At 41.6% G+C, this 20,850-nt stretch overlaps 1 protein-coding gene across 1 annotated transcript in view; it reads left to right on the forward strand.

Annotated features, from left to right (window-relative positions):
• The first annotated feature begins 4,614 nt into the window (after positions 1 to 4,614).
• LOC132389264 (uncharacterized) overlaps positions 4,615 to 20,850 on the forward strand; it is a 42,553-nt gene continuing 26,317 nt past the window's right edge. Inside the window, exons 1-2 of the mRNA XM_059961759.1 lie at positions 4,615 to 4,695; positions 11,981 to 12,148. Of these exons, the coding sequence (XP_059817742.1) occupies positions 4,615 to 4,695; positions 11,981 to 12,148 (249 nt within the window). The remainder of the gene's footprint in view (positions 4,696 to 11,980; positions 12,149 to 20,850) is intronic.

Below are 20,850 nucleotides of genomic sequence, written 5' to 3' on the forward strand. Positions count from 1 at the left end.
TGTCAATCTTAAAATGAGAGTGAACATAATCATTAACAAAGGTTGTTCAGATAGGAAAGTTCGGTGCGTTTACCTTTGGGTCTTTGATCCCAAAAGCAGAAGAGAAACATTGTTCATTCGCAATCTATAGCATTTACATGTCAGACAATAAAAACATTTCAAATGCACTGAGAGGCTACGTTTTTAGTTGCCTCCTTCACCCAATAAAGTGGCCACTGAACTGCTTCTCTATGCAAAGAGTAGAGATAGCCTGCGTGAAAATGCCGATTGGTGTACGGCTTCTGAGATACTCAAACCACTCTGTCGGGTATCAGGAATTAACCCCCATCACCAAAATGACATGGATCACAATTCTGTCTCTTTCGCTGATTTGCCTGCACAAAAATTAAACGTCATAAACAACTCTGTATGCCGTTGTGCTTCAGGTGCTACAACTTACATGTCCGATTAAATATTTAGATTTAAATGTACATGTTTAAGTAATATAGAGGCGGTTGTGTGTAGACAAATGTGGACGGGGCTTGAAATTTTCTTTTTGCCTGCTCTTATCTCTTGATAACGTGCATGACTTAGGTAAAAGAAGTCGAATGCAGCACATTTTCTCGCTTTTTAATTTTATACAGGTAGGCAAACTGAGAAATTATGAGCTGCAATTCCGCACATCATTAGAATTCAGTGCTGGATGGGGTGGAGATTATATTTATTGAAGGCTAACCTCAGCAGTTTGAAGTGCGCTGGACTTCGCCCCGGGAGTGCTTGCTAACGCACTGAACGTCGAAAATCATTGAAAAGTAAATCCAGAGCCAGATTAAGGTTTCGAGATCTGGACTTCACTGGGTGCATTTACATTGGATTATTGATGTGGATCGAGCCTTCCGATACAATTTCAGCAGCCGAGCATAGGCATAGAGAGTCAAAAGATGTCTGTCGATAAGGTAATTGATAATAAGGTTATTGAATTTTTTGAAGAAGTTACGAGGAATGTTGACGAGGGTAAGGCAGTGGATGTAGTCTATATGGGCTTCAGCAAAGCCTTTGACAAAGTTCCACATGGAAGGTTAGTTAAGAAGGTTCAGTCGTTAGGTATTAATTCTGGAGTAATAAAATGGATTCAACAGTGGCTAGATGGGAGATGCCAGAGACTAGTGGTGGATAATTGTTTATCCGGATGGAGGCCGGTGACTAGAGGGGTGCCTCAGTGATCTGTTTTGGGCCCAATGTTGTTTGTAATATACATAAATGATCTGGATGATGGGGTGGTAAATTGGATTAGTAAGTATGCCGATGATACTAAGGTAGGAGGTGTTGTGGTTAATGAGGTGGGTTTTCAAAGTTTGCAGGGAGATTTATTCCCGTTAGAAGAATGGGCTGAACGTTGGCAGATGGAGTTTAATGCTGAGAAGTGTGAGGTTCTACGTTTTGCCAGGAATAATCCAAATAGAACATACAGGGTAAATGGTAGGGCATTGAGGAATGCAGAGGAACAGAGAGAACTAGGAATAACAGTTCATAGTTCCCTGAAGGTGGAGTCTCATGTAGATAGGGTGGTGAAGAAGGCTTTTGGAAGGCTGGCCTTTATAATTAAAGCATTAAGTACAGAAGTTGAGATGTAATGTTAAAATTGTACAAGGCATTGGTAAGGCCAAATTTGGAATACTGTGTGCAGCTCTGGTCACCGAATTATAGGAAAGATATCCTTAAATTAGAGAGAGTGCAGAGACGATTTACTAGGATGTTACCTGGGTTTCAGCAATTAAGTTACAGAGAAAGGTTGAACAAGTTAGGTCTCTATTCATTGGAGCGTAGAAGGTTGAGGGGGGATTTGATCGAGGTATTTAAAATTTTGAGAGGGATAGATAGAGTTGACGTGAATAGACTGTTTCCATTGAGAGTAGGGGAGATTCAAACGAGAGAACATGATTTGAGAGTTAGGTGGCAGAAGTTTAAGGGAAACACGAGGGGGTATTTCTTTACTCAGAGAGTGATTGCTGTGTGGAAAGAGCTTCCTGTAGAAGTTGTAGAGGCCAGTTCAGTTGTGTCATTTAAGATTAAATTGGATAGGTATATGGACAGGAAAGGAGTGGAGGGTTATGGGCTGAGTGCGGGTAGGTGGGACTAGGTGAGATAAAGAGTTCGGCACGGACTAGGAGGGCCGAGATGGCCTGTTTCCATTCTGTGATTGTTATATGGTTATTATATGGTAACATTATCACTTATGAGATGCCTTCTTGCTGCTGAATTTCATCCGCGTCCTGCCGAAGGGTCTCGACTCGAAACGTAGACTGTACTTTTTTCCATAGATGCCAGCATGTTTTCTGTGTGTCTCACTGAACGGACCGTTTATAACAACGGCATTACTATCAAAGGGTATACACAAACTCTTCTCACATTTATTTAATGGCACCGTTCAACCTGATGTTATGAAGATCGATTAACTGAGCTTCCAGTAGAGCCCCGACCCTCCGCCATTCCCTATTCCTATTGCCCTCGCTCACATTATCCCTTTAATTGCCATTCACCTCCGTCTCGTGCGCCTCGCCATTTTCTTTCTTCCATGGGCTATTGTCCTCTCCTATCAGATTCCCCGTTCTCCGGCCCTGTATCTCTTTCACCAATTAACTTCTCAGAACTTCATCCACCACACACCCTGCTCGATAAACCTATCACCCTGTGTTTCTCCCTCTCGTACCCTTACCTCCCGCATCAATCTTCCCAGTCCTGATAAAGGGTCTCTGTCCGAAAGACCGACTGTACTGTTTTCCATGAATACTGACTAAACAGTTGAGTACCTTCAGCATTTGTGAGTTGTCCTTCAACATCTACACTCAGTAACATAGCTAATGAAGGCTGGCGTGCTAAAAGCATATTCTACAACGGTACCTGCCTGTGATGCTATATCATTTTGGTGAAATTTACTTGTGATTCAGTGTTACTCTGTTTCATATTATTTATCACTATGCTACTGTTCGCTCAAAGCCTTACATAGCTGAGACATTCTAAAATGACGGAACACACTTACCTGAAATTAGCACCATTTGCCGTAGTGACTTAAGAAGTGAATTCACGCAGTAGTGGGAATTTGCGCCGTCAATTATGAAGTGGCTCCATTTGCAAGAAACAATAACAAAAAGTCAGTACAAAAGTGGAGGAACCCTTGGAGATGTGACAGTGAAAAATATAAATAATATTAATCATTTATGAAAGCAAGTTTTTAATTAATGTACCTGTAAGGTGATAAAATCATACAGACCCCACACAGGAGGAAACGGCCAACAGGGCCTGAATCTGATTGCTGTGCAGCCCTCCTCTCTGCCTTTATACGCTATGTCACCCGTGTAGCGACAGAGGAGCGAAGCTCTGGATCGGCATTGTCCTCTGATCCGTCGAATGCAGGGTGAGAGCGTCGGCCTTTGTATTCTTGCTACGGGGAGGATAGGTGATGATGAAATCGAACCGTGTCAAGAAGAGAGCCAATCGGGCTTGACAAGAGTTGAGTCTCCCATCATCCTGAATATATGAGAGGTTCTTGTGATTTGTCCATTCCAAGAATAGATCTTCTGCCCCCTCGAGCCTTTGTCATTATTCCGCCTGGACGTCCTTGACGGCAAGCGGCTCCTGGTTCCCAACATTGTAATTCCTCTCAGCCAGAGTCAAGCGACGGGAAGGAAAGGCACAAGTCCGCAGCCGGCTATCCGTAGATGAGCGCCGGGAGAGGACAGCTCCAGTGCCGACATCGGATGCATCCACCTCGACAATGAATGGCTGAGATGGTTCTGGGTGTTGCATCTGACCGGGGGGGGGGGGGGGGGTTGGGGTGTTGGTGTGGGCGGGAATGGTGAACGTGGGGATTGGTCAGTGGTAAAACGTCGTTTTAGCTCTGAAAATGCTTGCTCGGCATCGTCCGTCAAATGGAATCCGGCTGAGATTTTCTTGCTGAGTGCATTAAATGGAACCGCGATAGAGCCGAAATTCTGGGCGAAGCGGCGTTAAAAGTACGCAAACCCCATGAGGTGCCGTATCTTTGAGACTGTAAACGGTTTGGGCTACATTGCACAGCCTGAGCTCTACTAGGTTCCAATTGAACACTAGATGGGGTAAGTATGTAGCCCAAAAACGACACCTTGTCTTTATGGACCACATTTATCAGGTTTGGCCGAGATGTTACGTTTCATCGGAGTTCTCTCCGGACCTGCTGGACGTACTTCTATTCAGAGCAGCAATAGATAAGGGTACCATCTAAATTCACAAATACAAACTGGTTCAACATTGTCTAGGCAGATCGTTAACCAAGGCCTGAAATATATCGGGGGCGTTGGTTAGATCAAAATGCATCACAGGGTACTCATAGTGGCCATTAGAGATGTTGAAAGCCGTTTTCCACTCTTTCCCATCTCTTATGCGAATCAGATTTTAAGCAATGCGCCGATCAATTTTGGAAAATATGTTGCTCCCTGGAGAACTTCAAACTCAGACATCAGCAAGGGAAGAGGGTAGTTGTTCTTCACAGTGATGTTGTTGACAGCCACTTCTGCCGGGGAGGTTGATATACGGAGGAAAACGATGCTCAATGCATCCTTGATGTATTCCTCAATGGCCATCGTTTCAGGACGAAAGATGGAAACGAGCCGGCTCCGGGGAGGACTACTGCGATTTAGGAAGTCTGTGGCACAGCCCTATGGCCAGTATGGGGGCTGGGTAATGGCCTTTCTTTTACTGAAACCATCGAGGTGATCCGGATATTCAGCTGGAAACCTCGACTGTTCCGTATCCTTTGCTTACACAGGAGGATGTTCATGGAACGGACCTTGAGCAGGACACAGACAGGTAGACAGTGATGCTCGTCTCCACCTTTGGAGTACCTTCAGAGAACAATCGATCCGTAGGTTATGGCCGGATAACCAGAGGATACCAAGTACCAATGTTAGTGCAGGGGAATTAACCAGATAGAAAGTTTATTTTTTTCAAGATGGTTGTCGCCGAGCACCAATCGGAGGGGATGGGCGGAAAGGTGGATCTGGTCTCTTCCCAGAATTCGACAGTCCAGCGGCTTGACTTTGATCTTTTCTCTTAATTCCTGAATTGGAACTCGTCATCTTTGAGCGAGAGAGGTATCCATGATATTTGCTGCTCACAGAATCAATAAACTCCATACGTTCATGGGTATGAGACCCCCCACAACAAGGAGGATGCAAGCATTAGAGAATTATGGAAAGCTTATTGAGGAGAAAACCGATTCTTTAGAATTCCCCTCCCTACTGACGGGTATTCTGTTTTACTGAACGCTTGGAACATGCCACCAGGGAGTGTCCTGGATCACCACTACAGAGGCAAAATACTATTCTCCGGCGCTGTTCTCGTTCCTCCTAAGACAGTTACATGCGCCCCACTTGCAAAGACTCCTCTGTGTTCGTGGGCAGGGTGCTGCGTGCTGGGGGAGGGGGAAAGCTCTAGGAATGACTTTGACCAGGCGGCGCCTAGGAAGTTTGAAATATTATTTTCCTGCAGTACTCAGTCACCCGGTCGTTAACTCCAATAGCCAGATTAATCAGGTCATCCTGCCTATCCTGCTTTTCCTAGACGGCGATCTCATGCCTGACCGCTGCGTTCAGTCCACGCTGCAAGGCAGTGATGAGAGATTTGTCACTTCAATCCGACTCTACAGCACGTTTACGGAATATAACTGCATAGAATCTCACCGTTCCTCTGTTATGGCGTAGGTCCAGAAGCAGTTTGGCAGCGTCCTGCCCTCGCTCTGAAAGATGACAGTCCCTCCTTAACTCAACCACGTAATGTCGGAACGACTGGGCTCCGTAGTATTTTTTGCTCCTGCAAAGCGTCGAACAGTCTTTTAAAGAAGGTTGACCATGTACGCCAGTTTTCGCGCATTAGAAGAATGGTCAAGAAAGAGGCAAATGGAATACAATTTTGGAAAATACATGATCATGCACATGGCAGTAGAAATGAATGTACGTACTATTTCCCAAACGGGTAGACAATCCAGCAATCTGAGATGCATATGGGCTTGGGAGTCCTTGTGCGGAAGACCCGCTCCCCGGAATGCCTTTAGTATTGTGAACATTATCTGGCGCCTCATCTCAGAAAAGACTGGAGAGGGTCCAGAGTAGGTCACAGGATTTATTCCAGGAATTGAAATGCATATCATACGATCAACGTTTTGATGGATCTGCGTCTGTACTTGCTAGAATTCTGAAGGATGAAAGGGGGATAACATTGAAACCTTTCGAATATTGAAAGGCCTAGATAGAGTAAATGTGGAAAGGATGGATGCCATTATTGGAAAGCCTGGGACAAGAGGGTACATCCTCAGGATACAGCGGCACCTTTTCAAAACAGAGAAGCAGAGAATTTTTTTTAGCCAAATGGCTGGTGAATTTGTGGAAATTGTTGCCACATGCAGCGGTGGTGGCCAGTTTGTTGGGCTTATTTAACGCAGAGAATGATAGATGCTTGATTGGGTACGGTATCAAGGGTTACAGGGAGAAGGCTGTGATCTGGAGTTAAGGAAGAGTTAAGACAGGATCAGCCATGACGGAATGGAGAGGAAGGCTCGGTTGGTCAGATGCCCTAGTACTGCTGGTATGTCTTATAGTCTCATGATATTATAAGCAGTATAAACAATGCCTTCAGAATCCGGTTTTCTGAATCAAAAGCAGAATCCGCGAGAAATACTGAGAGGGCAGAGACGTGGATAGAATTTACATGTCAGCTGTAAATCCTTTCAACAAGGCCTGTTCTGATCATTATCAACAGCAGTGGTTGACGTATTGAACTTTGTGTTTTGTAAAATAACCTTCGACTCAGAGTTTAAATTTCAAGGGTCAGGTTTGATGTAACAGCGGGGTCAATGTTGGATAGCAATTAAATCTTCGCCATATCTAGTCCTAAGTTTGTGTAATATTCTCATGATAACACCAATAATCCAAATCAACATTAGGCAGATTGCATGTATTTTTGCATATTATGTTTTACATTTTAACTCCCTGGGAAAGTCGGGATATGAGAGAAAATGCTGGAGACGACAGTACGATTTGACTCAATGAAGTCAGGTGACTCTAATTTGAGGTTCGTTGCTGCACATTTAACTGTTGAATTTTTATGGGCCCCCTTTTGCTTTCCCTTCTTTTTCTTTATGATCCCTTTTGTTAAGAATTTTAAGTATATTTCCTTTAAGTGTATGCAATGTTCCTTTTGCTTGTACCTTGGCACTGAACTATAACAGGGAGCAAATTACACAGCATCCACATAAATTGAGGTTTGGTTTAGGAGAGGCATCTCATTCTCTCAGGTTTGGCGGGACTGAAGTGTATCTTCCCTAGACTTACGCAGCCAGGAAGATCAGCGGGGTTTCCTTTGAGGGGGTATGGTCCGGGATATATTTCGTTCGATGTTCTATGATTGTCCTGAGCTTTGATCCATTGGGTTGTGCGTTCAAGCCCTTGATACGTGATTATGGACAGTTGCAGTAGTTTCGCGGTAGTGCAAATCCTCGGGATTACCGGTAACAAATCAGTTTTGCATTTAGTAGGGTAGATATTCGTAGACCCAAGGAACTGTTAATTCAAACTGTAAAATTATTTAAATCATTACGAACAGTTAAGATTATGGAGCGGAGATTTCCAACATGGCAGGCGAAGACTTTGGCTTAGGTCAGACTGGAGCTGACTTACCGACAATGAATCTGTTTGGTACTACTGGGACCCCGGGTGTGAAGGGGTCATGGACAGACCATACTTTCCAGGAGGAGGGTAGTGTAGGCGAGCGTGCCGAATGGGAAGCCGAATTTCCCGTAGCTGGGGGCACAGATTTTAAAAACAAGTTGCTCACCTTTGAGCGGACCGAGGGGAATGGGTGACCTAATGTGGATGGGCCATTGAGGCCTCCAGCCAGAGGTGAGCATTCTGAGTTAGTAACTGCCCTTAACCTGCTAACGAATAAATGGCAAAGTACCAAGTTTAAAAGACCCAGCTATTGTAGTCTCTGCATGTTGTTTGAAAAGATGTCGGTCCCTAAATTGGAAGAGCTGGATGACACTTGGGTGAAGCAGAACTCTCAGATGCTGGAGCAATGGCAGTGCTCTGATAAATAATAATAATCTTTAAAATAAATAAATAAGTAGGAAGATAAATAAATAGATAGATAGATAGATAGATAGATAGATAGATAGATAGATAGATAGATAGATAGATAGATAGATAGATAGATAGATAGATAGATAGATAGATAGATAGATAAATAAACGGATAGATGGATGGCTAGCTAGATAAATAATAAATAAATAAATAAATAAATAAATACATACATACATACATACATACATACATACATACATAAATAAATAAATAAATAAATAAATAAATAGATAGATAGATAGATAAATAAATAAATGAATGAATGAATGAATGAATGAATGAATGAATAAATAAATAAATAAATAGATAGATAAATAAATAGACATTCCCATCCCCCCCCCCCCCCCCCGGAAACCGATTGTTGGAGATTCTGTGGCGGTGGACAGAATGACCAGCGAGGATTATAATTAGACCGAACGATACCCCGGTGTAATATGCAGACTTAGAAGAGAATGAAATGGTGGTGTGGTATATGCTGTCCTTCGCAAAATCCCGAATAATTGATGAAGAGATTCCCTACCATTTCACGCTGAGGCGGCAGTTAGAATATAATGCGAGGCTGCACTCCGAAATAACTGCGGATGAATTTGATCTCTGCCAAGGGAAGAGGGAACCTCAGCTTTCGTGAGGTACGAGTAATGGGGCAGGCAGGGACATCCCCAGGTCGACAAGAAAGAGCCCAGGGTGTATCTGAATCTGAATAAGTGGGTCATGAGGTACTCAGATCCCACTGATTGAGAAGACACTCCGGATAGACTGACAGAAGTTGCACCCGGGGAACAAAGTGTGGCACACAATCTCCGTGATGACCTATGGTTTCACCGTTTTGCAATAAGTTTGACTTTCTGCTATGTATGATGGCGTTATAGATTATCTCAACGTCATGAGGAGATTAACGAATTTGGTGCGGGGTGCGGGGAACACCCTGGGAAAGTTTTCACAGCTAACATAATTCTTTTTCTGTCTAAGCAGTTTTGGGGTTATGGTTAGAGATAATGGATACTTTGGAATGTAAGCTGGGTCCTTTGTTCGCCGGTTGATAAAGAGAAAGGACGCTGGAGAGAACTTGTCATAGGATTCGACCCGGTGGGGAGATCATGACTCGATGGAGCCGAGCGCCGAGATCGACTGAGGATCTGTGAATTGAGCAACAAGTGGCACACATTTGACTGTTTAGTTATAATGGGAACTTATTTTGTTCTTCTGTCTTTTCTTCACTAAACCTTTAGTTAAGACTCATAAATATAATTCCTTTAATGGCATGCTATGTGCTGTGTGCTGTTTCTTGGTACAGAGCTGTAACAGGGTGACAAAGTACACAGCACTCACACAAGCAGCAGGTTAAGCTAGGAAAGCCATCTCAGTCTCACTGGTCTGGCGGGTCTTGAGTGTGTGTTTCCTAGTCTTATCAACCAGGGTGACCAGAACGTTTTCAAGCTTAAATACGTCATCTCTCTGAAGGGCAATAAGGAGTGGAAAATAATTAGGGATTTAAATACATAGCAAGATTTCATGATAGACAGAACGATTTTCTGAAAGCATGCAAATCATGCCTAATACTATTGAATTCGGAAGTTTACATACACTTTAGCCAAATACATTTAAACTCAGTTTTTCACAATTCCTGAAAGTTAATCCTAGCAAACATTCCCTGTCTGATGTCAGTTATGATCACTACTTTATTTTAAGAATGTGAAATGTCAGAATAATAGTAGAGAGAATGATTTTTTTTTAGCTTTCATTTCTTTCAACACTTTTCAATGGTTCAGAAGTTTACATACACTTTGTTAGTATTTGGTAGCATTGCCTTTAAATTGTTGAAATTGGGTCAAACGTTTTGGTAGCCTTCCTCAAGCTTTTTACAATACGTTGCTGGAATTTTGTTCCATTCCTCCAAACAGAACGGTTGTAACTGTGCCAGGATTGTAGGCCCCGCTCGCATACGTTTTTTTTTCAGTTCTCCGCCAAACAGTTCATTTTTTGTGTTCATCAGAAGAAAGGAGATTTCACCAAAAAACAAGATCTTTGTCCACATGTGCACTTACAAACTATAGTCCGGCTTTTACGTGGCCGTTTTGGAGCAGTGACGGCTTCCTTGATGAGCAGCCGTTCAGGTTATGTCCATGTAAGACACGTTTTAATGTAGATATACATACGTGTCTACTTGTTTCCTCCAGCATCTTCACCAGGTCGCTTGCTCTTGTTCTGGGATTGTTTTACACTTTTTCGCGCCGACATGCGGTCATCTTAAGGAGACAGAATGATTCTCCTTCCTGAACATTATGACAGCTGCGTGGTCCCATGGTGTTTATAGTTGTATACTACTGTTCGTACAGATGAACGTGGTATCTTCAGGTTTTTGGAAATTACTCCCAAGGATGAACCGTATTTGACATCATTTTCTGACCTCTATACGATAAAAGATATTTGGCAGAACTGGAAACGAGTGTGCGAGCAAGAAGCCCAACAAACCTGACTCAGTTACACCAGTTCTGTCTGGAGGAAAGGAACAAAATTCCAGCAACTTACTGTGAGAAGCTTGGCGAAGGTCTACCCAAAACGTTTCATCCAATTTAAACAAGTTAAAGGCAATGCTACCAGATATTAACATATTGTATGTAAATATCTGACCCACTGGGAAAGTGACGAAAGAATTAAAAGCTGTAATAATTCATTCTCTCTGCTATTATTCTGACATTTCACTCATTCTTAAAATAAAGTAGTGATCCTAACTGACCTAAAGCAGGAAATGTTTTCTAGGATTAAATGCGAGGAATTGTGAAAAGCTGAGTTTAAATGTAGTTGGCTAAGGTGCTTATAAACTTTTGACATCAACTGTGTCTGATGGAACTCTTGATCTTTTAATCAGATTTTCTTTTCTTTTTTACGTTTCGTCTATGAACACTCTTGACTACAGAATTTGAAGAGATGAACTTTGTCGTCCATTCGGTTGGGATGTTGTTCTTCGGCTTGCAAGCCTCACCCTTTTTCCTCCAAACATGAAATTGATCATTGTGGCCACACATTGCAGCCGTCCAGGTTATGTCCATTTAGGACTCGTTTTAATGTGGATATAGATACTTGTCTACCTGTTTCCTCCAGCATCATCAAAAGGTCCTTTGCTCTCGTTCTGGGATTGTTTTACACTTTTCGCGCCGAAGTACGGTCATCTCAAGGAGACAGACTGAGTCTCCTTCCTGAGCGATATATAACGGTTGCGTGGTCCCATGGTGTTTATAGTTGTGTACTGCTTTCCGTACAGATGAACGTGGTACCTTCAGGCTTTTGGAAATTACTCCCAAGGATGAACCAGACTTGACATTATTTTCTGATCTCAATCCGATAAAAGATATGTGGCGGAAATGGAAACGCATGTGCGAGCAAGGAGGCCTACAAAGCTGACACAGTTACACCAGTTTTGTCTGGAGGAATGTAACAAAATTCCAGCAACTTACTGTGAGAAGCTTGCCAAGGCCTACCTAAAACGTTTGATCCAATTTAACAAATTAAAGGCAATGCTGTCAGATATTAACAAAGTGTATGTAATCTTCTGGCCCACTGGGAAGGGACGAAAGTAATAAAAGCTGAAATAATTCATTCTGCCTACTATTATTCTGACATTTCACATTCTTAAAATAAAGTAGTGATCCTAACTGACCTCAGACAGGGAATGTTTTCTGGGATTAAATGTCAGGAATTGTGAAAAACTGTTTAAATATAGTTGGCTAAGGTGCATGTAATAATTTTGACATTAACTGTGTCTGATCTAACTCATGAACTTTGAATCAGATTTCATTTTCTTTTTTACGTTTCTTCTATGAACACTCTAGACTACAGAATCTGAACAGATGAACTTTGCCACGCATTTAAAACCCAGTGATCTACGTGAAATCACGAACTCATACCGAGACAGATTGGAAGACTCAGCTGTGGAATACATCCTCGCTTTATCAACGGCTTTCCGGCGGGATAATATAATAAATTCTGAAGAACATGAGGTAGGTTATAAATGCAGGATATTATGTTCCAGCATAAGTTTACTAACACATTTACAGAAGCCAGCTTTGTTGCACTTGTGATGTTGAATTAGTTTCACAATGACGGAACATGCAATTTCTACTTTTTTCAGCTAAAATTCTTATGAATTGTTGAAATTTTAACGGACATTCTTGAACGTTGTGAACAAATATGATTGATATTAGAACTTTAAATCTTAGCAGGTGTTGTGCACCGGAAAAAAAAGTCGGCGACTTTTCTCTGTCTAGATGCTTTTGCAATTTTGAACTGTATCAGACTGTGCAATGCATCTTAGTTTTCAAGTTTAACCAGCAGGAAATTTGCTTTATATACATGAAAAAAACAGGGATCGTTATTAAAAGCAAAATATATTTTTATTTTCAGATTGTATTGAGACTGCATCTTCTTAATCGTATCTCTATGTATGCAGTGTTTCATTTATTGTCTACCTTTCATGTTTAAAGGTTTGTCTGAAAGTAAATCTTTTTTTTCAGTTTGTTTTCATGGTGTCTCTTTTTGTATTATGACGAGTTTTAAGCTCACAACGTATTTATGACTTTTACACAATCTGATGCCACTTAATTGTCTGATTGGTCCTGAATGCCTAATTGCACCAGCTTGCACTTAAGGAATACATGCAACCCATTTTTTTTTTCTGGGCGGTTCTGGTTACCATCTTTAACACCGTGTTCTTCTTTATGTTGTGAATGACTTTAAATCTTGAATAATCTGTAAATTTTGCCTGATTTCCTATTAGGTTTGCTGTTTATTTTCTGGAATAAATTCTTAGTTTTATTTGCATTGTCAAGACCCCTGTGATCCTGAACGTGACTTACCTAGTGGCCATGATAGTGTGATTGCGCCTGAAAAAATGAGCTCAGTAGATTACGACGTGCAACCTGAGCTGGCAGAACATAGTGCGAAGCTTATTAGGCAGGAGGTATAGCTGTCCAAAAATGGCCAAGGTTCTCACTGACTTCAAGTTAAAGCTAAAAGCGTCCAACGAAGGTAGCCATGCTCCCGTAGTGGACTGGAGGGTGGGCGGAGGTGGCGCAGAATTTTGATAACTCACTAATTGACTACTCAGAAGCACTTCGACAGGAGTCTCGAGTCGTGCCTTCGATTTATAACACATTGTTCTCTGTTGTTGGAAATAACACCGCACAATTTGCATGCCGAACTAAGCAAAGTGGCGAACGTTAAGTCCCTCCCCTCTGGGAAAGCTGCAGAATAAGCAACGCTTACATGTGAGAGAGTGAACCCTCAATGCTAGTCCATTGATCCATTTACTGGCTCCCTAAGGAGAGTGTTTCATCACACCATCGGTGGGCAGCAGGCGGCAGAGTGACTTCTTGACATAAAACAAGGTTGAAAGACGGCGGCATGATATTCCATTGGAATTCAGAAATTCAGCTCAAGAGAGGGGATGGAACGTCGAAGCGGTGGTGTCCATCTTCTACAGAGGGCTCAAAAACTCTCTTATTCCTGAACTGGCAGTTTGCGATTTTGCATTGGAACTTAAAGGGCTAATCAACGGAGCCATTTGTTCTACACGTCCGTCTGTCAGAACGTCCGCGCGAGCAGCTTCAGTCGCTCTCCAGTTGCTGTCCTTCCCGCCCCAATGGAAGATTTAAAGAGTGATATTTTTGTGCTGTCAGGCACTGGGACGTTACGTGACCATGTTCGCAAGTGGTCGGGAAACCCTCGGAAGCTGTCTGGTGAGGGAGATTTGTAACGATCTCTGGTGCTTCTTCCATAAATAATTTATCGAGCTTACATATACCGTCTGTTTCATAAGGAATCAAAAAACATCTCCCATTCGAACATTCATTGACTCTTATTCAGAGTATAACATTATGAATTTCGGAATGGCATGCAAATGGGGGTATCTATCTTGAAGCTTGATCATCTCCTTGCCGTGTTTACCCTGTAAGATCGACCTCTTGAGTTTGTTTCACCTCGGATCGTTAGGCAATGTTATCGGGCATCGCCATGAGATATTAATGTTCCACTTCATTCATTCTGAAGAGGTACCTCCTATGCTTGGGCATCCATGGCTGTGTCAAAACGTCCCAGTAATTGTTGTTTTTTTTTGTTTTCTTTTTTTATCGGTGCCCAAGAAACGTGAGTATGTGTCTCGGGCATTCAACGTCAATAAGACACATCCCTGAACTTGCATTCTAGCTTCCTGCGTTGTAAGCTATTAACGATGTTAAAAGAGTCCATTCTGAATGCTGCGATCTACTAGCAGATATGAACAGGAAAATTGCTATTTCGCTGCGATCCTCTCGTGGTTTTCATTTTACTTCGATTTATTGACGGTTGCTCTCCTAAAAAAGGCAGGCTGTTATCCATATCTGGTCCTAAGAGAGGAGCTCTGGCAAAATATCTCAATGAGGAGCTGCCAGTGTGGCTTGTTAGTACCCCGACATCCCCTACAGAGGTTGACTTTTCTTTTTCACAAAAACGGCACCTTCAGAAACTGCATTGTTTAACGGAATTTTAATAATATGACAGTGATAATCGTTAACCAATACTACTGGTGAACTCTGCCTTACTGAAAGATGCCATTTTTTTTCAGTAAACTGTATCGCAGGCATGCCTACATTTCCATTCGATAGTTCAGTGTGATGTATGGAGGACGGCATTCTAGACGGCGACTGGCAAAATTTATGCACTTTTCTACTTGATAACGCCATAGCAGTTATACAAACATTCATTAAAGATGTCTTGAGTGAAATGCAAAACGGGCCTATTTTTGTACATCTAGACGGTGATTTGATGTTTATAAGTTCGTATTCGAAACACGTATCCCATTTGATGTCAGGTCTTCACTGTTATTTAGACATTTACTTAAAATATCACTGTGGAGATGAGTGAATTTCATACTTCTAAAGTCAGGATCTGTCATTTTCCACGAGACCTATAAATGCCTACCGATAAAACTCGTGTTCTTCTAGACAGGCCCACTCACTCACCGATCTGTCAAAGTGATTCTGAGATGCTTGCGGTTTCTGGCTTTTATGAAATTTATCAGGACATTTTGTGTTGTGGCTCATATCTTGATTAACCTGACTAAGGAAACGTCGAGTCGTTTCTATTAGACAGCAGAGGCGGAGTCAGTCTTCAACAACCCTAAGAACTCGCTTGTCACTGTTCCCATAATGCGCCTACATAAACTGGATCTGTTCTTCATTTGCTGAGAGGAGAAACTCCAGATATGAATAGAAGAAGTCATGCCCCCGAGCTCCACCGCCGAAGGAAGCTGCATCTCAGTGCTTACTTTCCGAAACGGTTGTCACCTGCTCAATCGCGTTATTGTATAGGTAATTGTGAGCTATTGGCTGTTAGACGAGTGACGGCTCTGGCTGAAGGGGTTAAGAATCTGTTTATTGTTCAACGGATTAAGTGCGTAGAATGGGCTGCCGGCGAAAGTGGTGCTAGTGGATACGACAGGTTATTTTTAAGAGACTCCTGGACAGGGAGATGGAGTGCATAAAAATAGAGGGCTATGAGTAACTCTAGATAATTTCTCATGGGAGGACAGTTTGGGGGCGGAAAGGCCTGCATTGTGCTTTCTATGTTTCTATTTTTCTACGGCTTATAAGAATTTAGCTGATTCCCAGAATGTCAGGGGACTTAACCACCGCAAGTCCAATCGGCATTCTTTTTTAAACTGTTTTATTTTGACATTACTTATCATCTGGGTTCCGAAAACGTAAAGCCCGACGCTCTATCTAGGCAAATTGATCTCGCCAATTCGTCAGAGATGTCGGAGTCGATAATTTTGAAGAAAAAACATTAGTGTTTCCTGTCACTTGGATTGTTGATGACCTGATTAGACAAGCTCTTGATGGGATTCATCCAGTTCTCAGACCTTTACGTCGGCTATCGGTGCCACCCCAGCTTATGTCAGATGTCCTCAAATAGGGTCATTCATCGAAGAGAAGAGACCGCCCTGGCATTCTACGCAGCCTCGAATTCAAAAGAAAAAGTAGCTATTCGGGCCGAAAATTCGACCGTGCTCATTTCCTAGATGTTGCGTGGCCTACTGCCCTCCACCTGAATTTTTTTTGTGTTGCTCGGTTTTCCAACATCAGGAGAATTCCTGTTGTTTATGATAGGTTCGTCAAGTAATTTGCCGAGGTTTGTGCCGTTTGTTACCGTTCCAAAGATTCCATTTCACACCATGGTGTTCTCCGTCCCCTCCCCTTACCCTCCCACACCTGGTTCCACCTCTTGCTGATTTTATCACTGGACTTCACACTTCTTCACTGTTACTTAAACTGATATTCCAAGTCAGGTTAACTTTTTACCTTACTGAGTTTCACAGCCCTGGAAACAGTAGACTTTTCATTTCAGCAGAGGTGTAGCGTGTACGGCTTTCATTCCGATGCAATCTCTGATAGGGGCACACAACGCACGTCCACGTTTTGTCGTGCATTTTGTAAACTTTCTGGAAATACCTCTCGCAGTTATTCCTACTTTCACCCACAGACGAATGGTCAGAACAAGAGGTCGAAACAAGATATGAAACATCCTCTTCGTTGATTTGTTTCTGTAATCAATCCTCTTGGAGTGACCATTTAATTTTGTCAGAAATAGTTTATAACATCGCTCATCATTCGCGGCTTGGCATATGATATTTCGAATGCCATTTTGGGATTGATCATCTCTTTCCAGAGTAAGATGTGAAAGTCGATGATCCGTTTCCTAATCACTTTGTTAGGCGCTGTAGACAAACCTTTATTGTTCTTTCAACGTGTTGACGGGAGCATGACGGGCTCATTGAATTCGTCCTGCATTGGACGATTTAAAGAAACTCGGCTCATTGGTTCTTTCAGTTCCAATAAAAATGCATTATGCAAGGACAGTTATAAACCTCTCAATCCTGCACCACCTTTCAAAATTATGATTATTATGACTAACTACCTAACCTGGAATATATGTGCAAGGATTTGCATTACAGTTCTCTAACAGAAATAATGCCAAACATTCAGAACTTTCTCAATATGCAGCTATATTTTTTTTTCTCGCTTCGTTTCCAAAAGGCTACACCTTGTGACCATTATCTCTCGTTTCATATTCCCCAGGCCAGGGGAGTAGCATCTCCATAGCAGTTCGGTCGAACACCCGACAAAGAGTACATAATTAGATCTAATCTCATTCATCTACTTTAATTTCAGTATCATTCATGCATTCTTCATCAAAGAATATTTTCACCCACGGATCATTATCCTCCTACAAAACCGAAATTTCCTTGGGCATCAAGATCAGAACTAAACATATTAAATTAAATTTGTTTTCACCATATAATTCACAATACGATTTTGAGTTTATAATACTCCAGCTTCATTGCAAATAAAAAAAAAATCATATTTATTTGCGTTTTCTCTAACTGTCCCTTTTCAATTACACAACGATGGCTTCAAGCCAAGAGGTCTTTTGGCCTTGTTTCAGTGAGACAACAATGTCATGCCAACAAAAGAAGACGAAAAAGCCTTCTTTTTTCCATGCAGCAGCCTCTTTGGCTCCCTCCCTCTTAAAATGGAATCCCGCAGCTTTCTTCTCGCTTCAGAGGGCTTTTCACTGGTGATAAGAACATCAATCCTGTAAATTGCAGATTACAGTTTTCCAGCTCTAAACTAGTTTACCCTCCCTTTAATGTATCTAAATTAAATCCCTATACTGTAGTCATTTAGCCCCTACTTCTAGGCCATCCTTTCCGCCAAGAACATTAACGAAGCCCTTTCATATGCTGTGCGAAGATTGCTTGTCTCCTGCAAGTTAAAGGGCAATTGTTATAATTAATCACTTGGCAGGGGTATAGTCCGGACAAAGGAGGAGTTCTGAACATGATATCTTAGGTCCTGCTCTGCTGTCTGATATTCATCGATATCAAGCCGATCAACGTGAGACGCCAGGACTCGGCTCGAGAAGGGTTGCGGTCAGATGTTTAGAAACGGAGAAAGCAGCACGCACAACACGCTTGAGGAACTGAACAGGTCGGGCAGTATCCGTAGAAACGAGCATTCGTTTCTACGAAAGCTGACCAGCCTGCTGATTTTTTCCAGCGTGTTGTGCGTGTTGCTTTGACCCCAACATCTGCAGTGTATTTTTTGCTTAGAAATGCAGAAAGATTTTCTTTTAGTTAGTATGTGGACCGCATTTTCTCGGTGTCATTTCATGAGTATGCAGTTTTTCTTGTATTGCTTATCTCCCATGTATAATTGTTTGTCCTTGGACTGGTCCTTTTTTTTCCCACTTTGTTTCGTATGTGTCTCTTTTCGTATTTGGGAGATTTTAAATCGCTCCTTGTGTTTAACACTAACATTAAGTTTAGGATAATATAATATAATTAGCAAGTTATTTGTAGGTGTTTGATTTGGATATCATTGCATTTTCTAACCATCCCTGTTGTCTAATTATTGCTTCATTGCTATGAATATTCCCCGGTGTATTCCAGAGACTCATGCCAACCCCTCTTTGCTCAGTCGTTTTGCTTCCTTATCTAGTGAAACTCAAATTGTTCTTCTGCTTATCTTAAGTTATTTAAGTTCTTGAAAATCCTCTTTCGTTTGCTTGGGCTTTTGTTAATCTTGTTAGTTAATATTGTTGGTAAAGTTAATGTCAATCGGTGTTTTGGAGTGATGGACATTTTTGAAACTTCGTTCGTGAAATTCTGGCATACACGTTTGAGTTAAACCCCTGCAATGTCAGGAAGGTATGTGCAGTGACCACATTCCAGACAAAAGTTCAGGACCTTTAAGACACTTCATTTTTCGGGGATTGCTTTGGACAAGGCAGATCTCAGCTATGATCGGCATATTCGTCATTGCTTCGATGGAATCCTGATTTCCGAAAAGCCTCTCCTTAATGACTGTATAAATCACTTCGTCTTTTGAATTAACATTTTTAGTTTGCGCTTGAATGAGAACACTTTAAGAACTATTTCTAAGTTTGAGTGGTCGTTAGATATAACCGCCTAACTGTTTACTTTCGGTTAAGTTAACTGGTTTTACTTTACTATGTTTTGTTTGAGCAGAGGTTAATACATCTGGTTGTTTGTTTATATATTCAGACTCATTTTGCATATCTGTCGCTACTGGTTCATAACAAAAATAGGGGGCTTGTCCGGGATATTAATAAGTTTTGGGGCTTAATCATGTCCCCCCAGTTGCCCCATTTTCCAAAATTATTTGGAACCGTTCCCCAAAATTAATTTAGATTGTATAGGCCCATTCCCGAAAACTAAAACTGACCAAGAATATTTACTGATCATCATGTGCACAGCGTCCGTGTTTCCTGTGGCAATACCTCTCAAGAATATAAAGGCTAAAACAGTAACGAATTTTACAAGTTTATTTACGTACTTTGGGTTGCCTGAGGAGATCCAGGCTGTGCAAGAAGTAATTGTATGTCAGGATTATTCCAACAGCTAGTTTATAATCTATGTGCCAAACAGATTACCTCGTCTGCATACCACCCAGAAATGCAAGGGGCATTAGAGAAATTCAATTCTTCCCTAAAAACTATGATTACGAAGTACTGATTGGAAAATGAAAAAGGATTGGGATAAAGCGCACAATTTTTTTTCATTTTCAGTACGGGAGTTAGTGAAGACAACCCCAGGTTTTAGTCCTTCTGAAAGTGTGTTTGGCCATGGAGTTTGGCAGTGGATTCATAAAGTGGTACATACTAATTTGCTGCATTATGTTTTAAAATTTAAGGAGAGATTACAAAAAGCTTGTAGCCGAGCAAAGGAAAATTTAAAATCTGCTCAGGAGAGAATGAAAACCTGGTATATCAAGGAAGCTAGAATGAGGTCATTTCTGCCTGCAGACAAGGTGTTGGTTCTTTCTGCGCTGCAATGGAACGCATTACAACCTAAATTTCATGGACCGTTTGAGTTTATATCTAAAGTTAATGATGATGTGTGAAAACACCGGATCAAAGAAGGCCAACACAGCTTTATCATAAAAATATGATAAAACCATATTATGAGAAACAGTCTGCTACAGTGACTGCTATGATCAATAATCATGAGTCTGATCCTTCTTGGAACTATATGGTGATCCATCTGAGGCTTATTTTAAACTGAACATTATTCTGACAGAGTAACAAATGCGACAATTCTGAAAATTATTGATGGGAAATCATTTTATTTACAGCCAGGGCAGAGCCAGCACATGAAACAGTTAATTTTAAAACACAGGGATTTATTTCCAGACGTTCCTAAAAGATCCAGATCAGCTTCTCATCAATAGCTGATGAGAATGTTGGGAATGCCCAAAACATAGAGCAACATCCATTTCCAATGAACATGGAAAATGTTTACTTGCCGAACAAGAAATGAAGTATAGGTTAGAAAATAAATATGTTTTAGACCTTCTACTTCGAATTCGAGTTCACATTGTGTCATGTTGCCTAAACCAAAAGTACTATTCGGTCCTGTATTGATGACAGGAAAGTAAATGCCATAAAAAATAGATGCGTATCCAAACCCCAGGGTAGATAACGTAGGAAAAGCAAAGTTTCTTGCAAACTCTAGATGAGGCTTTTCATTCCAGGACGAAGGAGATGACTTCCTTTTTTAAACAAAGGAGCTTCTACTATCAACTCTGCTCTCAAACGCATCTCTCCCATTTCCCGCACATTTGCCCTCACACCATCCACCCGCCAC

The sequence above is a fragment of the Hypanus sabinus genome, unplaced genomic scaffold (assembly GCF_030144855.1).
Source record: "Hypanus sabinus isolate sHypSab1 unplaced genomic scaffold, sHypSab1.hap1 scaffold_52, whole genome shotgun sequence".
Classification (NCBI taxonomy): Eukaryota; Metazoa; Chordata; class Chondrichthyes; order Myliobatiformes; family Dasyatidae; genus Hypanus; species Hypanus sabinus.